The following is a 22,255-nucleotide window of genomic DNA, read 5'->3' on the forward strand; positions in this document are numbered from 1 at the left end:
TACCACTTAAGGGAGACTCAAACTGGCTTACAATCACCTTCCCTTCCCCTCCCCACAACAGGCACCCTGTGAGGTAGGGTGGGGCTGAGAGAGCTGTGACTAGCCCAAGGTCACCCAGCTGGCTTCGTGTATAGGAGTGGGGAAACAAATCCAGTTCACCAGATTAGCCTCCGCCACTCATGGGGAAGAGTGGGGGATCACACCCGGTTCACCAAATCAGACTCCACCGCTCCAAACCACCGCTCTTAACCACCACACCACGCTGGCTCAGTGACCGGAGCTGGCTACATAAAAACATAAACCGCTGCCCAGCCAACCACCAGCATGCAGTGTCCAGAAACGACCCGTTTGCTAGGATGACCCCGGCTGCAATTTTTATTTATTACAGCATAAGGGCATTGACATAGCATAGGGGCTGGATTCAGGGCATCGGTCAACCCGCCTGCTGACTAATGCAGCTCCCACTTCCAGACCACCTGCTGGGAAGTAGCCTGGGGTGGCAGAATGCAGGACCCACTAGGCGGGAGGCCACCCCAACAGCCCCCGAGCTGGGCATGTCCCAATCCAAGCCTCCCCTAAAATCCCTTACTGGGATCCCCAGAGTGGGGAAAACGGGGAACACAGGGCAGCTTTCCCCCAAAACTGGATCTGACCCCATGCAAAGTCCACCACAAGAGGCGGGCAAGGACCAGCCAGGACCCGACCGACTCCCGCCAATGCCTACCGCTGAACCAATCTCCATCTTGTTGTGTTCCCACAGGCCAGCTGTTTTGACAATTCTGAGGAAGGGAAGCAAACTCCCTCAGAGCTGGCCGGAAACAATTTGGAAGAGAATGATGTGGTAGGAAGAACACAGACTTGAAGACCCTTCAGCCGGGTCGTCCATGGAAAGATAATATGAAGGGAGCTAAAAGGGTAGGAGAAAACTACAGAACGGAAGGCAGTGAATCCTGGTCTTGACATGTCTCCCCAACCTTTTTCTCTTTAGTTTGCTTTACAAAACTGAGCCAGGATCTTTCCCATCACTTCATCATTTTTACCTGAAGCTGCCGGGGACTGAACCTGGGGCCTTCTGCATGCCGAGCTGATGCTCTTCCACTGAGATGCGGCTCCTCCCCATTTGCCAAGAGCCCCTTATCCCCCATACATCTTTCATTTGATTCTCTTATTCAACTACTGCCACACAAAGGGTTGATCTTAGGCAACTTGATGACCCCCTCTGAGCTCTCCCGCCTGCTGGATGCCTGGGTGTGGGTTGAACCTGATAAGGGTCTTCTTAACCCTTCTGTTCACACAGTTGTGCCAGACCAGCCGCTTATGGACACCAGCTGATGCGACTGGCCAATCCGCTGCTGCTGCTGCTGTGAGAATGTCTAAGCAACCAGCTGAGAAGCAGAAGGAAGGGGAGCAGCAAAGATGGCTCTCACCTGTCCACCACCTTCCAGGGGGCAGGGGTGGTCTTTGGTGGTGCAGTTGGCCGCACAGTGTGGTCAGGGAAGATCCCTTGGATGACCCCGGGTAGCCTTCGCAAGAAGCTTGTGTAAAGTGATCTTGAATCACCATTCCTGCATGGAAAGTTAAAATATGAGGAAAGGCATGGAACCATTTTCAAAGTATCTATTACCTTTAATTTGTCGACATAGCAAACATTGCACATACGTTCAATGTGGCAAGGACCTATGAACACTCCAACAAAGCAACTGATACAAGGGCAAGGAGGGGCAGGGCAGCTCAGAGGAGGGGAGTCTTAACCCAGTCTTGACTCCAGGGAAGACCAAGGCTTGCCCAGCTACAAATGACAAAAAGACACCAAGGTGTTGGGAGGGAGAGTGTAGAAAAGTCGAGGGAGCCGGAGTGTAGAAAAGTCGAGGGAGCCCATGGCAGCTGGCAGGATTTTTCACAGAAGGAATCAAAAGCAGCCCAAGGGAAAGGGGCTGAAGAATGTCATTCTGCCTGCCACTGTTTTCACAAGTCTAACACCACAAGTGGGACAGAAAGGTTAGGGAGGAAATTTTGTGGGAAAACATGGAACCATTTTATCCTACACCATGTAATCCCTTGAATCACCATTTCTGCATGGAAAGTAAAATATGAGGAGAGACATGGTAGCATTTCATCCTACACCATGTAGCCCCTTGAATTACCATTCATAGAATCATAGAATTGGAAGAGAGCACCAGGGTCATCTAGTCCAACCCCCTGCACAATGCCAGAAATTCACAGCTACCTCCCCCCCCACACACACACCCAGTGACCCCTACTCCATGCCCAGAAGATGCCCAAGATGCCCTCCCTCTCATGATCTGCCTAAGGTCATAGAATCAGCATTGCTGACAGATGGCCATCTAGCCTCTGCTTAAAAACCTCCAGGGAAGGAGCGCTTACCACCTCTCAAGGAAGTCTGTTCCACTGAGGAACCGTTCTAACTGAGAGAAAATTCTTCCTAATGTCTAGACGGAAACTCTTTTTGATTTAATTTCAACCCGTTGGTTCTGGTTCGACCTTCTGGGGCAACAGAAAACAACTCGGCACCCTCCTCTATATGACAGCCCTTCAAGTACTTGAAGGTGGTTATCATATCCCCTCTCAGTTTTCTCCTCTTCCTGCATGGAAAGTAAAATATGAGGAGAGACATGGGACCATTTCATCCTACACCATGCAGCCCCTTCAGTTACCAGAAATGATAGAAGGGTGGGATACAAACACGACAGAGAAATCATTTTTTTTAAAGCAGACATTTTAGTTCTCGTTGAAGTATGCTGGAAAACAGCACCCAATATCTCATGGTTCAGAGGAAAGAGACTTGCCTGTCAACAAACCCCCCCCCCCGCCGCCCATAATATTCTGAGAGTTCTATATTGCGATACTCAGGGCATGCATGCCTCGCATTTCTCCACAGTACCATTTGCCAAAACTTTCTAAATTATCCAAAACCTCAAAACCCGCCACTCAGAAAAAAGCCGAGAAAAAGAAAAAAAGCGCAAACCTAAACAAATTTATGTAAAGCTAGTAATTTGCATGCTTTCACTGCCTTGCTGCATAATTCATTTTGCAGGCGCAAGCTGGAATTCTTTCATGCAGATCCACGCCCCCCCCCCCCCATGGCACAAGACAAGGGCAAAAAAACCCCAAAAAACCTCGTCTTTATTCCTCTCTTACAAATCGGATGCTCGTAAGTGACGTAACCTGTAGCACTTGTATCAGCCTCCAGAATCCCTGGGTGCGCAGTACGCCCCCGCAGCTACCACAGAAAAGCAAATGGCAGGTCAGAGTGGCGGGTGGGTGAGAGGCCAGCAGATTATGGCTGGGAAATGATGAGCTGCCCTTGAAGGGGAGAAGAAGCGAGTTGCTACAAAGCTGCCCCGAGCCCGACCTCGGTCAGGAAAGGGTTGGATAGAAAAATTGAATGAAATACATAAAATAAAAAATAAATAAGGGATGTTGCTGGCTGGACTCAACTGCTAGCGTGGCGTAGCGACTGGACTGTCAGACTGTGCCCTGGGAGACCCAGGTTCGAATCTCCCCCACCACGAAAGCTCGCCGGGTGACTTTCAGACACCGACACACGATATGCCTAACCTACCCCACAGGGTTGTTGTGAGGACAAAAGGGAGGAGAAGAGAACGATGTAAGCCACTTGGGGTCCTCATTGGGGGAGGAGGAGAAGGAGAAGGAGGAGAAGGAGAAGAAGAGTTGGCTTTTATATGCCGACTTTCTCTACCACTTAGGGCATGGAATCAAACCAGCTTACAATCACCTTCCCTTCCCCTCCACACAACAGACACTCTGTGAGGTAGGTGAGGCTGAGAGAGCATGACTGGCCCAAGGTCACCCAGCTGGCTTCATGTGGAGGAATGGGGAAACCAACCGGGTTCACCAGATTAGCGTCTGCCACTCACGTGTAAGAGTGGGGAATCAAACCCAGTTTTCCAGATCAGAGTCCACCGCTCCAAACCACCGCTCTTAACCACTACACCACACTTTTCCTCCTCCTGAGCTTCTACTGTACCACTGTGTTACCATGCCTACTTCCCTTTGAATCCAATCTCAACCAATACATCGGGATCCCATGGGCAACAAGCTCCGCCCCCCACTCCTTTTTACACCCTCAGGCAAAAAATGGCTCAAGACGTCAGCAGGAAACTTGGAATGTCACAGCAGGATAAGTGGACTTCCGCCTGCGACTCGAGACTGTGCAAAAACCAAACAAAAGCTGCTAGCTGCCACGAGAAGCCGTGAGACTGGCAACAGAGTGCCCCCCACCCTGGCACCCCCAAGGGAGCTTCAGCCAGGCACAATCAGTCGACGCTCTGCTCTTCTCATCTCGATGCCTTTGCAAGCAGATGGCGAGGAGACTGGTGGCGTCGCAAACAATTTTCTCCTCCAACAACTCTGGCAGTGAGGGGAAACAGCGGCGCTCCTGGTGGGTGGAGCTGGCACCGGAGCAGGGGTCTGACACCCCTTCGGCACGGCTCGCTTTCAGGTCCCCCTAACCAGGTTGTGGATGGAGGGTTTGCAAATTCCCCTCACGCTGATTAGGAGCCGTCGGCTGCCAACAAGAGGGGAGTGGGCACCTGACCCTTTTGGGTGGGAGCAAAGGGAGCCAGCGCCCCCCTGAGCCCCCTCCCTAAGGAAACCACGGTGCCAGTGTGCTCCTTTGCCAGCCACGTGAGCGCCCGCACTGCCAGGTGGACATCAATCATCCGATAAGAATTGGGAAGGAAGGGGGGGAAGAAGAGAGAAAGACAGAGACACCATCTGGTTGTTATTTCATGTGCCATTCAGTCCCAGCAAACCACCAGAGGGCCTGAGCACAGGTGCCATTGTTTTCCACGAGCATCTCCGAACCAGCCATTGTCTGGCTCCTAATGAACTTTTCCGCAATTAGAAAAAGCATGCAGAAGATCAGAGCAGCTGGGTGAAGGCAGGGCCGGCAGCGGCGATATCAGGCACCGTGGCTGGCCGCTAGCCAGTTTTCAAAGACCTCATTTTGCTATCCTGATCGTTTTGAAGTTCTGGAAAAAGAAAGCCTCCGCCTTACAGGCTAGGTCAAGCGCAACAGTGTGCGGTTCACAGAAGTAAAACAGCAGCCATCGAGCCCAGAAAGGAAGGTTTCTTAAGCCGCAGGCAACAGCTATTAAAATTATGGGAATCATAGAGACGAAAGGGACCACCAGGGTCATCTAGTCCAACCGCCTGCACAATGCAGGAAACCCACAACCACCTCCCCCCTACACCCCCAGTGACCCCCCACTCCATGTCCAGAAGATGGCCAAGGTGCCCTCCCTCTCATCATCTGCCAAAAGTCATAGAATCAGCATTGCTGACAGATGGCCATCCCACCTCTTCTTAAAAACCTCCAGGGAAGGAGAGCTCACCACCTCCCGAGGAAGCCTGTTCCACTGAGGAAGCGCTCTAACGGTTAGAAAATTCCTCTTAATGTCTAGATGGAAACTCTTTAGATTTAATTTCAACCCACTGGTTCTGGTCCGACCTTCTGAGAATAGGGAACGTATGAGAAACAAAAACTGCCTTGTGCTAAGAATAATTGTGCGACCTGCCACGCCGCTCAGTCACGTATGAAGCCTTCCTCCTGCCCATTTCCAAAATTTGTGACTCTTCCACTAAAGAGTCACCCAAGTTGGAAGGAGGCTTCAAACATGGCTAAGCAGAGGGTCAGGATACCTGCCACTGGTCCTTCTGAGCTGAGTGTCACATTTTGTGCCCACAGAGGCTAAGACCCCAAAGGCCCACACGCCTCTGCACAAGACTTGTGGGTTCACCCTTGCAGCATTCTCCCAGACTCCTCCTCCAGTGATCTTTCCTTTCCTTTGCAGCTGCTCGTCCACGCTTGCTTTGCCCCTTCTAGGTTGTCCCTTCAGAATAGTGGCAGCAGAAGGGTGCACCTTCCCTCTGATGCACTCTCCTGGCACAGGCAAGTACAGCTCCTCGCGTAGAGCCATCCTCTTGCCATGCTGTCTAATCTTCCTGGAGCTTCACCCCGTCACCTGCTTCTCTCAGTAGGCTGGTGGCGGGCCAGCATGGTGCAGTGGTTAGGAGCGGTGGACTCTAATCTGGACAACCGGGTTCAATTCCCCACATGAGTGGTGGACTTTAATCTGATGAACTGGGTTGGTTTCCCCGCTCCTACACATGAAGCCAGCTGGATGACCTTGGGCTAATCACAGTTCTCTCTGAACTCTCTCAGCCCCACCTACCTCACAAAGTGTCTGTTGTGGGGAGAGGAAGGGAAGGAGATTGTAAGCGAGTTTGACTCTCCTTAAAAGGTAGAGAAAGTTGGCATATAAAAACCAACTACTACTACTCTTCTCCTTCTTCATCTTCATCTTCTCCTTCGTTTTTGTCTTCTCCTTCATCTTCTCCTTCTTCCTGGCCAGTCTTTGCTCAGCCTCTGGCCTCTCCTTGTTCTGGCCCAAGCCCTCCTTTCGAGTGCACAAGCCGAGGGGGCTGGGCCCAACAATGGCATCCCGCCACATCCAGCCTGGCTGTGTTTACGTCTCGAGGAAGAGCCACTTCCACTGGAGGAAGCCTACTTGGAAGGTGGTCAGAGCCAGCCCGTTTCTCCCAAACATAATACTGCCAAGCGCCACTTCCAGAGGACCCAGTTCTACTCAAGGCAGAAACTAGTCCCTTGTCAAATTGTCAGTTATCAATCATTTGGGCCTCAACTGTTCTTCACATCACCCAGCTCCCTCCCCTAGACTCTCCAGTGCTCAACAACCAATAAATGCAGGTTTAAAGCATGCACACACACATAAAAAGAGACCATAGGTGGCAACTTGCCACACATTAATTACATGTATGCAGATATGTCTTACACGAAAAACTGATTCCAGTTGCAAAATGTCTTCTTGTTCAGGTGACGGAATTTGGTGTAGCAATTCTGTGCAAACCCCTAAGAATTGGGGCTGTGCTTAGGTGATTCCCCCCCTATTTTTTTTTAAAAAAACTGATCACTCCAGAATGCTAAACTAAGGCACAAAAAATATCCGGTCTCAATGGTCTGTAAGACCTTTGCACAATGAAACAAGTAGGCGGTTCATGACAAGACATGCTTGGCGAATCGCTTGTGAACAAGCCATTTGATTCGCCATGATCTCTGAACCGCGGCTCCCACCAAGGGAATAAACAAGAACTCGCCTTTTCTGGGAGGGAGGGGGCTGCTAAAAAGAACGAATGCAGGAACACAGGCTATCGATGCACCCTGGAACATAGCTGAGTAAAAACAGCCAAGGGTTAGGTAGGTAAGTAGGTAGGAAGGATGTCGTGTCAACTCACACGGGGATGGCATCGCAAGAGCCGTTGCTGAAAAGCAGAAAGCCAGAAGGGAAGGTGGTCACGTTGAAGATCTTCACTAGTTCCTCGTTGCTCTGCAGGACTCTCCTCACCGCGACATTTTCATACTGGACCATGTCCAGCGTCACCTAAGATCAGAAGCACATATTGCGCAAGTTATGTCACAAATAAAATAGAGCTGCCCTTCCATGCCTCTAAATCCTTTCCCTCAATAATCTCTTTCCTGCCCTGTACTAGTCATGATGCACACCTATTCTCTCCAGGATCAGAGGAGCATGCCTATTATATTAGGTGCTTTGGAACAGAGGCAGGCCAGTGCTGCTGCAGTCATCTTGTTGGTGGGCTTCCTAGAGGCACCTGGTTGGCCAATGTGCGAACAAGACTGCTGGACTTGACAGGCCTTGGTCTGATCCAATATGGCCTTTCTTGTGTTCTTATGCTTCTGTTGCACAGCCAGCAACCACTAAAACCGCCCTGAAACCATCCCTGTTGTTCCAGAGTAACAGCCCTCTTCCCTGCCTACGCTGGCGTCTTGGCTGCTGGATCCAGAACAGAAGGTCTTCCTGGGTGGGGACTGGCCACCTTTGAACCACGCCGGCACTCCCAGTGTGTTTCATTAAAACAGCAACATAGCAATACATTGGGTACGGCTCAAATCGATACAAAGGAATGCCCAATTAGCAGCGTGTCAGCCTTTTTCCAAGAGGTCACCACCATGGCTAACAGGTAAGGTGAAGGAAGCAATTAGAGAAAAAAAGTCTTCCTTCAGAGACTGGAAGGTTTGCCCAAACGAGGCGAACAGAAGCAAACACAAACTTGCACAAAGGAAATGCAAGCAGATAATCAGAGATGCAAAAAACGATTTTGAGGGGCATATTGCTAAACACATCAAAACAAACAATAAGAAATTCTTTAAGTATATTAGGAGTAGGAAACCAGCTAGGGAAGCGGTTGGACCATTGGATGACAATGGGAGTAAAGGAACTCTAAGGGAGGATAAAGCGATTGCTGAAAAACTAAATGAATTCTTCTCATATGTCTTCACTGTTGAAGATACGGGGCAGATTCCTTCTCCTGAGCAGAGATTTTGGAGAGGGGAAAATGATGAACTGAGGCAAATAGTGGTAACAAGGCAGGAAGTCCTAGAATGTCTAGACAAACTGCAAACTAACAAGTCACAGGGACCAGACGGTATTCATCCTAGAGTTCTTCAAGAACTCAAATGGGAAATTGCTGAACTTCTAACAAAGATATGTAATATGTCCCTTCGATCAGCCTCTGTACCAGAGGACTGGAGAATGGCCAATGTAACACCCATTTATAAAAAAGGTTCCAGGGGGGACCCAGGAAATTACAGGCCAGTTAGCTTAACGTCTGTTCCGGGTAAATTAGTGGAAAGCATTATTAAAGATAGAATTGTCAAACATATAGAAGGGCAAGGTCTTCTGGGCAAAACCCAACATGGCTTCTGTAAGGGTAGGTCCTGTCTCACTAACCTATTAGAGTTTTTTGAAAGTGTCAATAAGCATGTGGACAGGAATGAGCCTGCGGATACTGTGTATTTGGATTTCCAAAAAGCTTTTGACAAAGTCCCCCACCAAAGACTGCTAAGCAAACTTCATAGTCACGGGATAAGAGGACAAGTCCTCTTATGGATTGAGAGCTGGCTGAAAAATAGGAAGCAGAGAGTAGGAATCAATGGTCAGTTCTCACAATGGCGGGATGTGAGCAGTGGGGTGCCTCAGGGATCTGTGTTGGGACAGGTGCTTTTCAACCTGTTCATCAATGACCTGGAGTTGGGGTTAAACAGTGAAGTAGCCAAGTTTGCAGATGACACCAAATTATTTAGGGTGGTTAAAACAAAATCGGACTGTGAAGAGTTCCAGAAGGATCTCTGAATACTGGAAGAATGGGCATTAAAATAGCAAATGAGATTCAATGTGAGTAAGTGTAAAGTGATGCATTTTGGGACAAAAAATCCCAACTTCACATATACACTGATGGGATCTGTGCTGGCAGCGACAGACCAAGAAAGGGATCTTGGGGTGGTAGTGGATAATGAAGATGTCAACCCAGTGTGCGGCTGCTGTAAAAAAGACAAATTCCATGCTGGCTATAATTAGACGAGGAATAGAGAATAAAACTGCTGATATCATACTGCCCTTGTACAAATCTATGGTGAGACCACACTTGGAATACTGTGTACAGTTCTGGTCACCACACCTAAAAAAGGATATTACAGAGCTTGAGAAGGTGCAGAAAAGAGCAACCAAAATGATTAGGGGACTAGAGCAACTGTCCTATGGGGAGCAGTTAAGACGCTTAGGGCTGTTTAGCTTGGAAAGAAGGTGGCTGAGGGGAGACATGATAGAGGTCTATAAAATTATGCATGGTTTGGAGAGAGTGGACAGGGAGACGTTTTTCTCCCTCTCCCATAATACTAGAACACGGGGTCATCTGTTAAAGCTGGAGGCTGAGAGATTCAAAACAGATAAAAGGAAGTATTTTTTCACACAACGCATAGTTAAATTGTGGAACTCCCTGCCCCAGGATGTGGTGATGGCTGCCAGCTTGGAGGGCTTTAAGAGGGGAGTGGACATATTCATGGAGGAGAGGGGTATTCATGGCTGTTAGTTAGAATGGATATTAGTCATGCTGCATACCTATTCTCTCTAGTATCAGAGGAGCATGCCTATTATATTGGGTGCGGTGGAACACAGGCAGGATAAATGCTGCTGCACTCGTCTTGTTAGTGGCTTCCTAGAGGCACCTGGTTGGCCATTGTGTGAACAGACTGCTGGACTTGATGGGCCTTGGTCTGATCCAGCAGGGCCTTTCTTATGTTCTTATGTTCTAATGGCTGCTTTCCCTTCACAGATAGTGGAACATTCAGTCTGTGATGCCTATGAAATATCCAAATTCTTTGCCCCCCCTCCCCCCACTCCTATGACACCTGAAATGGAGAAAAGAGATTGTGTGCGTGGGTGGAAAATGCCTCATTTCAAATGTTCAGTTATTTGGCGCAAAGTGCATTACAGTTAAAGAGCATTAGTAATACAGTTAAAGAACGTAAGTCCACTTGCCTGATCGGCTGTGGCGAATTATTGCCTTCGGGCAACCAAGTAAAGAATGTTGGGTTTAAAAAAATAACAACCAGAATCAGCTAACACAAGTAGGTGAGGGCAGAAAGGTGAGTTAAAAAAAGGCTGTCTAATATCTCTTGTATCTCTTATAATAATACAGTTAAAGAGCATTAATAATAATCACTGTGTGATTATTTCTTGAACTGCCAGCATATGTATCTAGCTATTTACTCAGCTCTGCTTTTAAGGAATGTGCCAGTTAACTCTGGATTCAACCATTGTGTATCTCATGTTGCCTCAACTGGACTGCGCCTGTATCTTTCCCCTGCAGAAGCTGAATCTCATGCAAGAAGCCCTATTTCGCACCAGTTTCCCATTTTTTCTACATGTTTTAAGCTTTCTTCTGGGCTGTTTCTCTGCCTGAATTCTCTTTTATGCAAAAGCAGCTACGTTAGAAGTGACGGTGTATATTGGACTGCAGCTTGTGCGACTGGAGCACTTCTGAGGTAGGGAAAAGCCCATGGCCGTGTGGCGCAAAGTCCACTTGCCTTGATCGGCTGTGGCAAATTGCCTCCAGGTGACCAAGTCAAGAATGTTGGGTTTTTTAAAAAAATAACCAGAATAATCTAATACAGGTAAGTGAGGGCAGAAAAGTAAGTTTTTAAAAAAACATTGCAGTCTAAAATCTCTTGCGGACTTATTTGCAAGGCTGGCTTTGGCTTGGTGGTGATTTTGCAAAGCGGATTATAAAAAAGAAAGTGAATGCAGTCTGTAGGGCCGTGTTGGCGAACCTATGGCACGGGTGCCACTTCCGGCACGCGTAGCCCTTTCTGCCGGCACTCACGGTTCCTCCAAGCCGCTGGCCTTTCCGGCTCTGCCCCACCCCGGATGGGGGAGGCTGTAGCCCAGGGGTGGGGAACCTCCGACATCATTGGCGGTGGCCCCCGGACTCTCCCACAGAAGCTGCCGCCGTTGCTGCCGCTGGAGCGTGCACGGCCAGCCAGGCGGGTGGGAGAGCGGGGAACAGAAGCCGAGCGCCCACACTCGGCATGGCTGGCGGCTTCTCCGGCGCCCTCTGGGCCTGTGCGGGCGGAGGGGCATGGCTGGTCGGTGGGTGCGAAGGAGGCGCCCTCTGCCCCACCCTGCTCGCCTCTCACAAGCCTGCCGCCGCGCCCCACCGAGTGGCAAATCCAAGGCAAAACCTCCCATGCATAAATGGCCTCTTTCTTTTTCTGTCTCCCTCTGTCCTTTTCTTTCTCTCCCTTGCTCCATTTCTTTCTCCCTTTCTCTCTCTTTTTCTTTCTTTCTTTCTCTCCCTCCCTTCCTTCCCTTTCCCCCTCCCTTCCCTTCTTTCCTTCTTTCCTTCTTTCCCTCCAGCGGCTTCTCCAGCACCCTCTGGGTCTGTGCGGGCGGAGGGGCGTGCAGTCCTATTCCACCTTTGAAGTGCCCACAAGCTATCCTCCAAACACCTTTCCATTTGTCTTGATATGTAGAGAGAAAACACTAAGGAACTAGTTGCCAATCTCCAGGTACTAGCTGGAGATCTGCTATTACAGGTGATCTCCAACCAATAGAGATCAGTTCCCCTGGAAAAAATTGCCACTTTGGCAATTGGACTCTATGGCACTGAAGTCCTTCCCCAAACCCTGCCCTCCTCAGGCGCCACCCCAAAAACCTCCCACTCATGGCGAAGAGGAACTTGGCAACCCTAGCCTCTCCCTCTGGGCCCCCTCTGGGGGTGGTATTCAGGTTAAATTGCCGCATTGGCACTCAGCAATAAATAAGTGGGTTTTTGGTTGCAGTTTGGGCACTCGGTCTCTAAAAGGTTCGCCATCACTGCTGTAGGGTGTAGTGGCTGGTATGCTCACACTGAAAAAGGCTGTGATGTTGAACAGCCCGTCAGTCCAGGGCTCTGTATTTTAATCTCTAGAAATGGGAATAGAAAGTGAAGCCTAAATCCTGACATATATTCTATCCAGACATATATTCTCTCAAGCTGTCTGGAATTCTGAGTGTTTCTACCCACCAGGATGCTGAAGAGTTAGTGAGTTTCTTTGCACCAGGTTTTTGCTCCAGCTTGGCTTCTTAAACACATCTGGGTGTTCCCCTCCCTTAGACACAGGATCATTTCCAGGTTGTTGCTCTGCTGTCCTGTTTTTAAGTTTTTCCATGTTGGGTTTTTCCCCCAGACCAATGACACTGTGGCCATTTATGCTTCGTAATTAGCAGCGTGTTCCAGGCTGAAGTGCCCCGCACGCTGGCACATACCTGCTTCGCATTTCTTAAGAGCCCCTTTAACATGACCTTTTGTGTTTGCTCCGCCCCCGCCTTGAAGAATCCCCTTAAGGAAGCATGCAAAATCACAGCAGCTGTGGAAGGAGCAGGCAAGTGCGGGGGTGGAATTTCTCCTTTTGCATCGGGACCGTGAATAGGCATTTTAAAGGTCGCATTTAGAAAAAGACCTTTGAGCGAGCATCAAAATTGACCCTGCATAAATGGCCTGTGCATAAGGGAGAGGAAAAACTGACAGAGTTAAGAAACTGAACTGCAGCAGAAACACTTCACTGGGCTTCTCTGCAAGAGAGGCATGACTGTTAGCGCAGGTGTGGCTCTCTTTGCAAAGAAGCAACTTGCACTTTCGGACAACAGCAGTGATTTCAAGGCGGCTGCTGCTGCCAAACGAAACACACAAAGATATAGTTCAATTGTGGAACTCCCTGTCCCAGGATGTGGTGATGGCTGCCAACTTGGAAGACTTTAAGAGGGGAGTGGACATGTTCATGGAGGATAGGGCTATCCATGGCTACTAGTCAAAATGAATATTAGTCATCATGCATACCTATTCTCTCCAGGATCGGAGGAGCATGCTGAATATATTAGGTGCTGTGGAACACAGGCAGGGTAATGCTGCAGTTGTCTTGTTTGTGGGCTTCCTAGAGGCACCTGGTTGGCCACTGTGTGAACAGACTGCTGGACCTGATGGGCCTTTGTCTGATCCAGCATGGCTTTTCTTATGTTCTTATATCCTTAGCAGTTCTGGCAACACTGGAGGGCGAGGGGCCCGGCTACAGTGGCTGCTTCCTGAGAGCACCCCAAGCAGGCCAGAGTTAAGGTACAATCCATGGTCACACCCTTCTAAGCGCCCACTGACTTCAGCACTCTTAGAAGGGTGTAATGCTGCTTAGGAATGCACTGGGAGTCTCTCTTGCCCCATTGCCTTGTTCAGAACACAGGTGGGTACAGGTCCTCCTGCCTCCAGGGAATTCCAGGCAACTGGAGAATGTCTAGACTAGGGCTTCACCCTGATTCACACTTTCCCCAACAATGCAGTAAAGCCCACGGTTTTTTGCTCGCAGAGACATCTGTCTACACACAGCTCCCATACACATATACCTTGTGGTCCTCTTTATCACAGATCTGACAATGTGGACTCTTAGGCCACCACCATGCATTGGTTACTTTTGAAATCGGATGCTGGTTTTCAGCCACTACATAGAAAAGTTACGACGTTCCAATATCCACGCAAATGGGGGCTTACATAAAAGGATCCCATTTTGTATGGGAAGCTTAGATGGCACTCAAAGCACACTGTACAAACTACCTCCCCCCACAATTGTCTTATGTGGCATATATGGGGGGTAATCTAAAGCAGAGAGATGTATGCCAACTTTGCAGAAATGGAGGTCAAGTGACTACCAATGAGCTTACTCATAGTAAACACAGTATATGTGTGGGTCTGTAAGTATTACAGAATGGGTGACTCACAGCCAGCACAGGTAGAGCAGGAATGGGGCAGGTGTGCCACCTGAGGGATGAAAAGTCTTCTGCCCCACCCCTCCCACTAAAGCATAAAACAAACCAGTTTTTTTACAATGGTTTTACAATGGTTACAATGAAAATTCAAACAAAACAAATTTCACAAAGGCAGCTTCCACACAGAGGCTTTGTGCCAGTTCTACACCCAAAGCAGAGTGGTGGTTGTTTTTTTAAAAGCATCCACACATCATTGTCTCCTAATTATCTATTCTCAGATTAGCTTGATTTTCCCTTACCCACAGCACTTCCATTTTGTCTGGATTAGGCTTCAATTTGTTTACCCTACTGCAGTCCTTCCAGACATTGGTCTAGTACATCCATGGCCTCCCTCAGGGAAGGAGAGAAAGCGCTGTGTCTCATCGACTTTCTCCAGATAAACCTTCCAAGAGGCTTCAGGTATACATTAAAAGAGTCAGCGCGGGGTAATGGTTACTGGAGAACTGGGTTTGATTCCCCACTCCTCCACATGAACAGTGGGCGCTAATCTGGTGAACCAGATTGGTTTCCCCACTCCTACACATAAAGCCAGCTGGGTGACCCTGGGCTAGTCACAACTCTCTTAGAGCTCTCTCCGCCTCACCTACCTCACAGGGTGTCTGTTGTGGGGAGGGGAAGGGAAGGTGGTTGTAAGCCGGTTTGATTCTGCCTTAAGTGGTAGAGAAAGTCACCATATAAAAATCAACACTACTACTACTTCTTAAAAGAAACCTGCTTCAACAGACAAGGGATTGACTAGATGTCCCCAACACCTCCTTCCCCCCAGGAAGAACTGAAAATTAGCTGCTTAAAATTGTCCCCCTCTAACCTAATCTACACTGGCTGTCCAGAAGGATACCATGGTTATCGGCACTGAAAGCCACAGAGACATCCAGCATGGAGATGCTCTCTAGTGGTCAACAATCTAGCAGAGCAGCAAAGGAAGTTTCTGTACCATGACAGGGTCTGAACCAAACCAAAAAAGGGTCTAATACTGTGTCAGCATGGAATGGATTCTCTGTTTTCCTGTTGTCACTGCAGCCACTTTCCCTCCATGTTTTCTCCCTGCTATCCCACTGGAACGCTTTTAAGTATTAAAAGTATTAACTATCAGTAAGTGTTATGGTGCCCTGACCTGGATGGCCCAGGCTAGCCTGATCTCATCAGATCTCAGAAGCTAAGCAGGGTCAGCCCTGGTTAGTATTTGGATGGGAGGCCACCAAGGAAGACCAGGGTTGCTGTGCAGAGGAAGGCACTGGCAAACCACCTGTTAGTCTCTTGCCTTGAAAACCCCATAAGGGGTCACCATAACTTGACGGTACTTTGCACGCTTGACAGTACTTTACACACACACAAGTGTTATGGTGCTGAACTAAAATAACATATATGAAGCTGCCTTATACTGAATCAGTCCATTGGTCTATCAAGGTCAGTACTGTCTACTCAGAGGAAGCTCTCAGGTAGAGAGGTCTTTCAGGTCACCTACTATCTGATCCATTTAACTGGAGATGCCAGGTATTGAACCTGGGACCTTCTGCATGCAAAGCGGGTGCTCTATTACAGAGCAACGGCCTTTCCCCTAGAATAACAACCTGTTGCCATGATCCACTAGTTCCTCTGACTTCCCATATTTCATTTTTTAAAAGTCTCCAACACTTTTCATTGATACATCCTTTTACATCTTTGCAACAAAACGAGACTTACTTTTTTTAAAAAAAAGCTGAGAATTCAGAGGAACTAGTAGGTTGCAGCAATAGGTTATCATAATGTGACACCACTATGAAAATTACAAACTTTAAAAAAAAAGCCCACAAAAATCCCTCTTGGGGCAGGGAAAAGGTCATCAGTGTGGGGAGGCTCTTTGAAAACACACCCCTTCCCATCCAGAGGGTATGCTAATATGCTTGCGCCACACTCTTTCTAGAAAGAGTGTGACAAATCAGGTTTGAAAAAGAACATACTGAAAAAGAACATACTGAGCCATGGGGAGGGGCCGTGGCGCAGTGGTAGAGCATCTGCTTGGCATGTAGAAGGTCCCAGGTTCAATCCCTGGCATCTCCAGTTAAAGGGACTAGGCAAGACCTCTGTGAAAGACCTCTGCCTGAGACCCTGGAGAGCCGCTGCTGGTCTGAGTAGACAATACTGACTGATGGACTGAGGGTCTGATTCAGCATAAGGCAGCTTCATGTGTGTTCATGTGTGTGACAGGGAAAGCCTGGGAACCAAATGATTAGATGACAATGTTATGTGGACGTGCCATCTCCTGCACAGCTGCAGTTTGGAGGGTAAAGAGAAGAAAACCCTCTGTGTGGATCCAGCCCAGGTGTCATCCAAGATAATCTAGGGGTGCTTTCACACATCCTGAACAATGCACTTTCAATCCACTTTAATGATTGTTTGCAAGTGGATTTTGCCATTTCACACAGTAAAATTCAGCTGAAAATGGATTGAAAGTGCATTATATAGAATGTGTGAAAGCACCCTAGAGTGACTTAGTCACCACCCTCTCCAAGCACCTTCCCTAGAAATGGGAGACTTGATATTCGTCTACAGTCATTTAAGTCTTGGCCATCTAAAGAAGTTTATTTGAAAGGATTTCTGACCATGGCCTCTTCCAGGTCAGAAGGACCACCAAGGAGCACTTAATCAGAACCATCCATCACGCCAGATCATCTCTGCCCGATTTTACTAGACGCAAAGGCCAAGCGGGCAAGCGCAAGGCTTCACTTCTTCAAGGAGCTTACCCACACCATCAGGTTGACTTAACTGAAACTTATTCATATGACACTCAACAAGAGGAAGCCTCAGGAATATTTGACGTACCTATCGTAAGTACAAAGTCCAAGTCAGAATGGCTGTGAGCAAAGTGCTCTATATGATGGTTACAACAAGCTGTTGAGGATTCCACTATCAGCTCCCAGGGACCCAGATGAACACATGAACCTGCCTTATACAGAATCAGACCCTTGGTCCATCAAAGTCAGTACTGTCTACTCAGACCGGCAGCTCTCCAGGGTCTCAGGCTGAGATCTTTCACATCACCAACTTGCCTAGTCCCTTTGCCTGGAGATGCTGGGGATTGAACCTGGGGCCTTCTGCATGCCAAGCAAAGGCTCTACCACTGAGCCACGGCCCCTCCCCTGATGTACCAGTGATGTACCAGTCCTCCTAAGCAAGGTTATCGGGCAGCACTGTGTAGGAGCAATGATGGCAGAAAATAATTTTTTTCTTCACTGCCACAGAACAGGCTCTTTAGCGATTTTTTTGGATCCATCTTCCTCTAAGGACAGACCATCCTGAATGGCCCTCTGCCCATGCAAGAACAACAAGCTTCCTTTGATATAACCCCATTAAACATTTAATTGGTGGGGCCTAGTTTCCTCCACTCCCATTTCAGGTGGGAGATTAGTGAGATTGGTGAACTTAATTTCATTCACAAATGCAGAACAATGTACCCCCCAGGGCTGCATAGGAATGTAAGATTCTTATCCTCACCACAGATGCTAATTTTCCGCCCCTAAGCATTTCTCCCCTGCGCTAATGAAGCTGATTACGTTTTGCATTGTTCTTCTGCATCCTGGCTCCTCCCTGTCCAACATCCCTCCCACCTTCAGACTGGGATATAAAGACTCAGGGATCTCCATTCCTACTTGTATCTGATGAAGGGAGCTTTGACTCTGGAAATCTTATACTCCAAAAATCTCATTGGTCTCAAAGGTGCTACTGGACTTGAATCCATCTCATCTCAGATGACTCACACCCAGTACAGAACACCATACTGAGGGGCTGGCCCACTATGTGCGTGGCTCCAGGTATCATGGAGGGAAGGTGCCCCAGCTGCCTCTCTTTCCCTGTTGTTTAGCACTCTTTATCTCCCTTCTTAATGTTCCCTGCTCCTCCCTTGGCCACCTCCCAGAGAAAATTAGGAGCAAAGACAAAAGATAAAGGGAGGTTTAAAAAGATAAAGGCAGACTGAGTGATTTTCATCCCCTCCAGCTTTTTCTGTTTGTCAGTGTAGGCACCATGAGAATTCTGAGCAGGCATAACTGTCTCTCTCATTAGCAGTAGAAAAGAGTAGGAGTCCAGTAGCACCTTAAAGTAGAACAAAATTTCTGGCAGAGGTATCTGAAGAAGTGAGCTTTGGCTCACAAAAGCTCATTCCCTGCCAGACATTTTGTTCGTCTTTAAGCTGCTACTGGACTCCTACTCTTTTCTACTGCTAGTGACAGACTAACACGGCCACCCATCGTGATGCGTTTCTCTCATGGTGAGATAATTCACAGTGGGTAGCCGTGTTAGTCTGTTTGCAGTAGTCAAAAAGGGCAAGAGTCCAGTAGCACCTTAAAGACTAACAAAAATATTTTCTGGTAGCGTATGAGCTTTCTGAAGAAGTGAGCTGTGGCTCACGAAAGCTCATACCCTACCAGAAAATATTTTTGTTAGTCTTTAAGGTGCTACTGGACTCTTGCCCTTTTTGTCTCATGGTGAGAGTTAGAGGAATGTGGATCTAGAGATTTACATCCTCACCCATACTACAGTCATCCTAACTCGGCTGGCCTCAGTCTGACCTAAAGCCAGTTCAGCATGTCGCAAAAAGGCTTTCAGGATGCTGAAGCTGTTGTTTGTACAAGCACACAGGATACTATTGTCTGGGTAATCCAAGTTTACTTTATCTAGGCATGTACTGTTTGAATAAAGGAGACTATTGTAGCTCTTATTACAGAAGCTATTATGAAAAATTGAACTTCCCTTACATCCTTGAATATGCTTCCTATGTGCTCTTCAACTAAGAGTTCTTTGAATTGATGTTTGAATTAAGATTACTTCGCTTACAGGTCTGACAAAGTATATATGAGTTAGTAATCTGTTCAAATTTATGTATATAATTTAATACCATATTTATCCCAAAGGAAGACAAGCCTGAATATACACTGACCACCCTAAGAAAATATTATACACATTTTTTTTAATAGTACATGTTTTCTTAATGTTGCAACTGGGAAAAGCTAGTCTTTTGGGTTAAAGTAAACATATAACCTGAAACCAGAAGTTTCCTTAGGTGGTAGAGAAAGTTGGCATATAAAAACCAACTCTTCTTTTTCTTCTAAAATAGCTAACCTCTACCTCATCTTCAAGATGAAATCCATGGAATAAATTAGCCAAAGTTATCAGCACCATCTGAAGGCTGTACCTTTATGCCTGACAGTGAGAACCCAGCGGCTTCAAGTTGGGCAGCTTCAAAGACCCTAGACCAGTGATGGCGAACCTTTTAGAGACCGAGTGCCCAAACTGCAACCCAAAACCCACTTATTTATCGCAAAGTGCCAACAGGGCAATTTAACCTGAATACTGAGGTTTCCTCCCAGCTGGGCGGCGGGGAGTCCAGGGAAGGGGGGGGGCGGCGGGTTACTCCCAGCTGGGTGGCGGGGAGTCCAGGGAAGGCAGACGCTATGGCTGCTCAACTTACCCGCGCGTGCCCACAGAGAGGGCTCGGCGTGCCAACTCCGGCACGTGTGCCATAGGTTCGCCAACACGGCCCTAGACCATGAGACCATGCACCACCTTTTTGTCAAGGATAATGTTACTGCGTGAAGGTGGAAAAGTAATTCTTGACAACAGCTGGGATGATACAATAGCAAAAACACTGAAATGGACTCTACCTTGCAGGCAACCACTGCAAATTCAGCATTGTAGAGGAAGGAGGGGCTATAAAAGGGAAGGAGGAGGAGGAGAAGGAGGAAGAGAAGAAGGAGAAGCAGAAGAATTGGTTTTTATATGCCGACTTTCTCTATCACTTAACGAAAAATCAAACCGGTTTCAATTACCTTCCCTTCCCCCGCCCACAACAGACACCCTGTGAGGGAGGTGGGGCTGAGAGAGCTCTAAGAGAGCTGTGACTAGCCCAAGGTTACCCAGCTGTCTTCATGTGTAAGAGTGAGGAAACCAACCCAGTTCACCAGAGCAGAGTCCGCTGCTCATGTGGAGGAGTGGGGAATGTAAGCTGCTTTGGGCCCCCACTTGGGAGATTAGGTGAGTATAAATGAAGTAAACAAGCAAATAAATATTGCACACCTACAAGCCTGGGCCTATGATTTTTAACTGTATAGAACCATGTAACTTTAGGGCTTTTCTAAATGAAAAGGGCTGATGGTGAGACTGTTTGCTATCAACTGGAACTCATCCTGCCCTGATTATTTGCTCTCCAGTGCCTAACAGTGGCTAAAAAACAATTCCTTTCCTTTCCTTCCTTTTATCCCTTAGAAGCTCCTTGATCAATTGATCTTGAGCAGCATATATCTAGTGTTGGAGGGATATAAGGACTGAAACAAATCTTGCCACTGACAATGTAGCCTTGGGGTCCCTATCGCTTAGTAAAAAAGGCATTATGTCAGTCACAGAGGCATTGGATTTGTATGTTAAAAGGGGGGAAATATAGTGCAATCGAAGTTCCTCGTAAAAGCGGCATTCCAAAAGAGCATGAGCTAATGAGTCAATAGAGCCAGAACAGCAAGGGCAGATCCTGTCTGAGTATGGTATATTCAGAATTCTGCCCTGCATTACCATAGAAGGGTTAGCATTCAATCTAGCCAAGCAAAAAGCTCTACAGAGACGAGTTGTTGTCAGATAATATGTATAGGCAGGCAGACTACGACGAGACGAGCACGAAAAGTAGTGCTGTTATAATCGAGCTCTTTAATGCGCTTTTTAATTTTGGTAAAAGCTTCAGTTTTCCCAAGATCTAATAACATATCCTGTGAGAAGCCCAACAACGACAGTTTCTCATCTAAGGTTTTTTGCCATGAGGATTTAAAAGGGACATGCTTCAGAGAAGCTAGGAACCCCTCAGTGCTAAAGCACAGTTTAAGGTGTAGTTTAAAGGCGGCCAACCACGCCCTAGCTTCAAGTGACATTTGGCCAAACTCGGAACAAAGAGTAACGCCAGCAACACATCGAGGGGCATTTAGGAGTTTTCGTAAGAAGTGAAGGAGTGGACGATCTATAGATTCATTGATGTTATCCAGATGGCAACACCAAAGAGGATAATTGGGGTAATTTTCAGATTAAAAACCTGAATAGCCCCTGGAATATATTTGCCACCTTTGGTGTGAAAAAAGTTGACAATAGCACCAACCCCAGGTTTAATTTTGTTGGACACTGCTTTTTGATGGGCATTCCAATTTAGGTTATGAGGGGGGGGGGAAATGCCAAGGTAAACAAACTCCTTGACTTGGTCAACCTCAAAGCCATCTAATACCCAGCGAAAAAGAGGCATTTTTCTCCTCTTAGTGAAGATCATGATCTTAGATTTATGATGGTTTATTTTAAGACCTTCCCTAGAGCAGTACTCAGAAAAAGTTTGCAAAGATCTTTTCAAACCAATTCTTGTGCGGGACAGGAGAACTGCATCGTCAGCATAGAGTAGAATTGGGCTGGGATGACTTGCAAGCTTTGGGGGGTGGCAAAACTCTGAGAAATTGGTTGCCATATCATTCAGGTATAGATTAAACAAGAGAGGAGCAAGGAGGCAACCTTGTCTAACTCCCTTGACCAGTTCAAAGGGCTTGGTTAGTTCTCCTTGGTTGCCACAGCGAACCTGAGCTGTGAGGTCAGTATGAAATTGCTGAATAAGCCATAGCAACCTCCTATCCATAGTAGAATTTGATAGTTTCAACCATAGCCTCTCCCTCAGGATGGTATCAAAAGCTCCCTTATGATCCATAAAACCCGCATAAAGGGTGCCATTTCGGGGGGAGGAATATTTCTTGGCTAGATGGGAGAGCACTAAACAATGGTCCGTGACAGACCAACCCCTTCTAAAGCCAATCTGTTCCCAGCCAAGGATGTCATTACTCTCAACCCAGTCCAACAGCCTCTTTAATAAGTAGGAAGAATACAATTTGCCTAAGCAAGACAAAAGGCAGATTGGACGATAACAGCTTGGGTCAGAGCGCTGACTCTTTTTAAAGATTGGGACGATAATAGTATGTCTCCAAGATTTTGGAATGGCCCCTGATGCATTAATTTGTGTAAATACAGGAGCAAGAATGTTGGCCCACCATTTA

The 22,255-nt window shown here is 47.5% G+C and overlaps 1 protein-coding gene across 1 annotated transcript in view; it reads right to left on the bottom strand.

Moving 5' to 3' along the window:
• Positions 1-22,255, bottom strand: part of QSOX1 (quiescin sulfhydryl oxidase 1) — a 102,343-nt gene that overhangs the window by 16,702 nt on the left and 63,386 nt on the right. The window contains exons 6-7 of the mRNA XM_056844694.1: positions 7,300-7,445; positions 1,428-1,565 (exon numbers count right to left, since the gene is read on the bottom strand). Coding sequence (XP_056700672.1) covers positions 1,428-1,565; positions 7,300-7,445 — 284 coding nt within the window. The remainder of the gene's footprint in view (positions 1-1,427; positions 1,566-7,299; positions 7,446-22,255) is intronic.

Source organism: Euleptes europaea, chromosome 2 (assembly GCF_029931775.1).
Source record: "Euleptes europaea isolate rEulEur1 chromosome 2, rEulEur1.hap1, whole genome shotgun sequence".
Taxonomy (NCBI): domain Eukaryota; kingdom Metazoa; phylum Chordata; class Lepidosauria; order Squamata; family Sphaerodactylidae; genus Euleptes; species Euleptes europaea.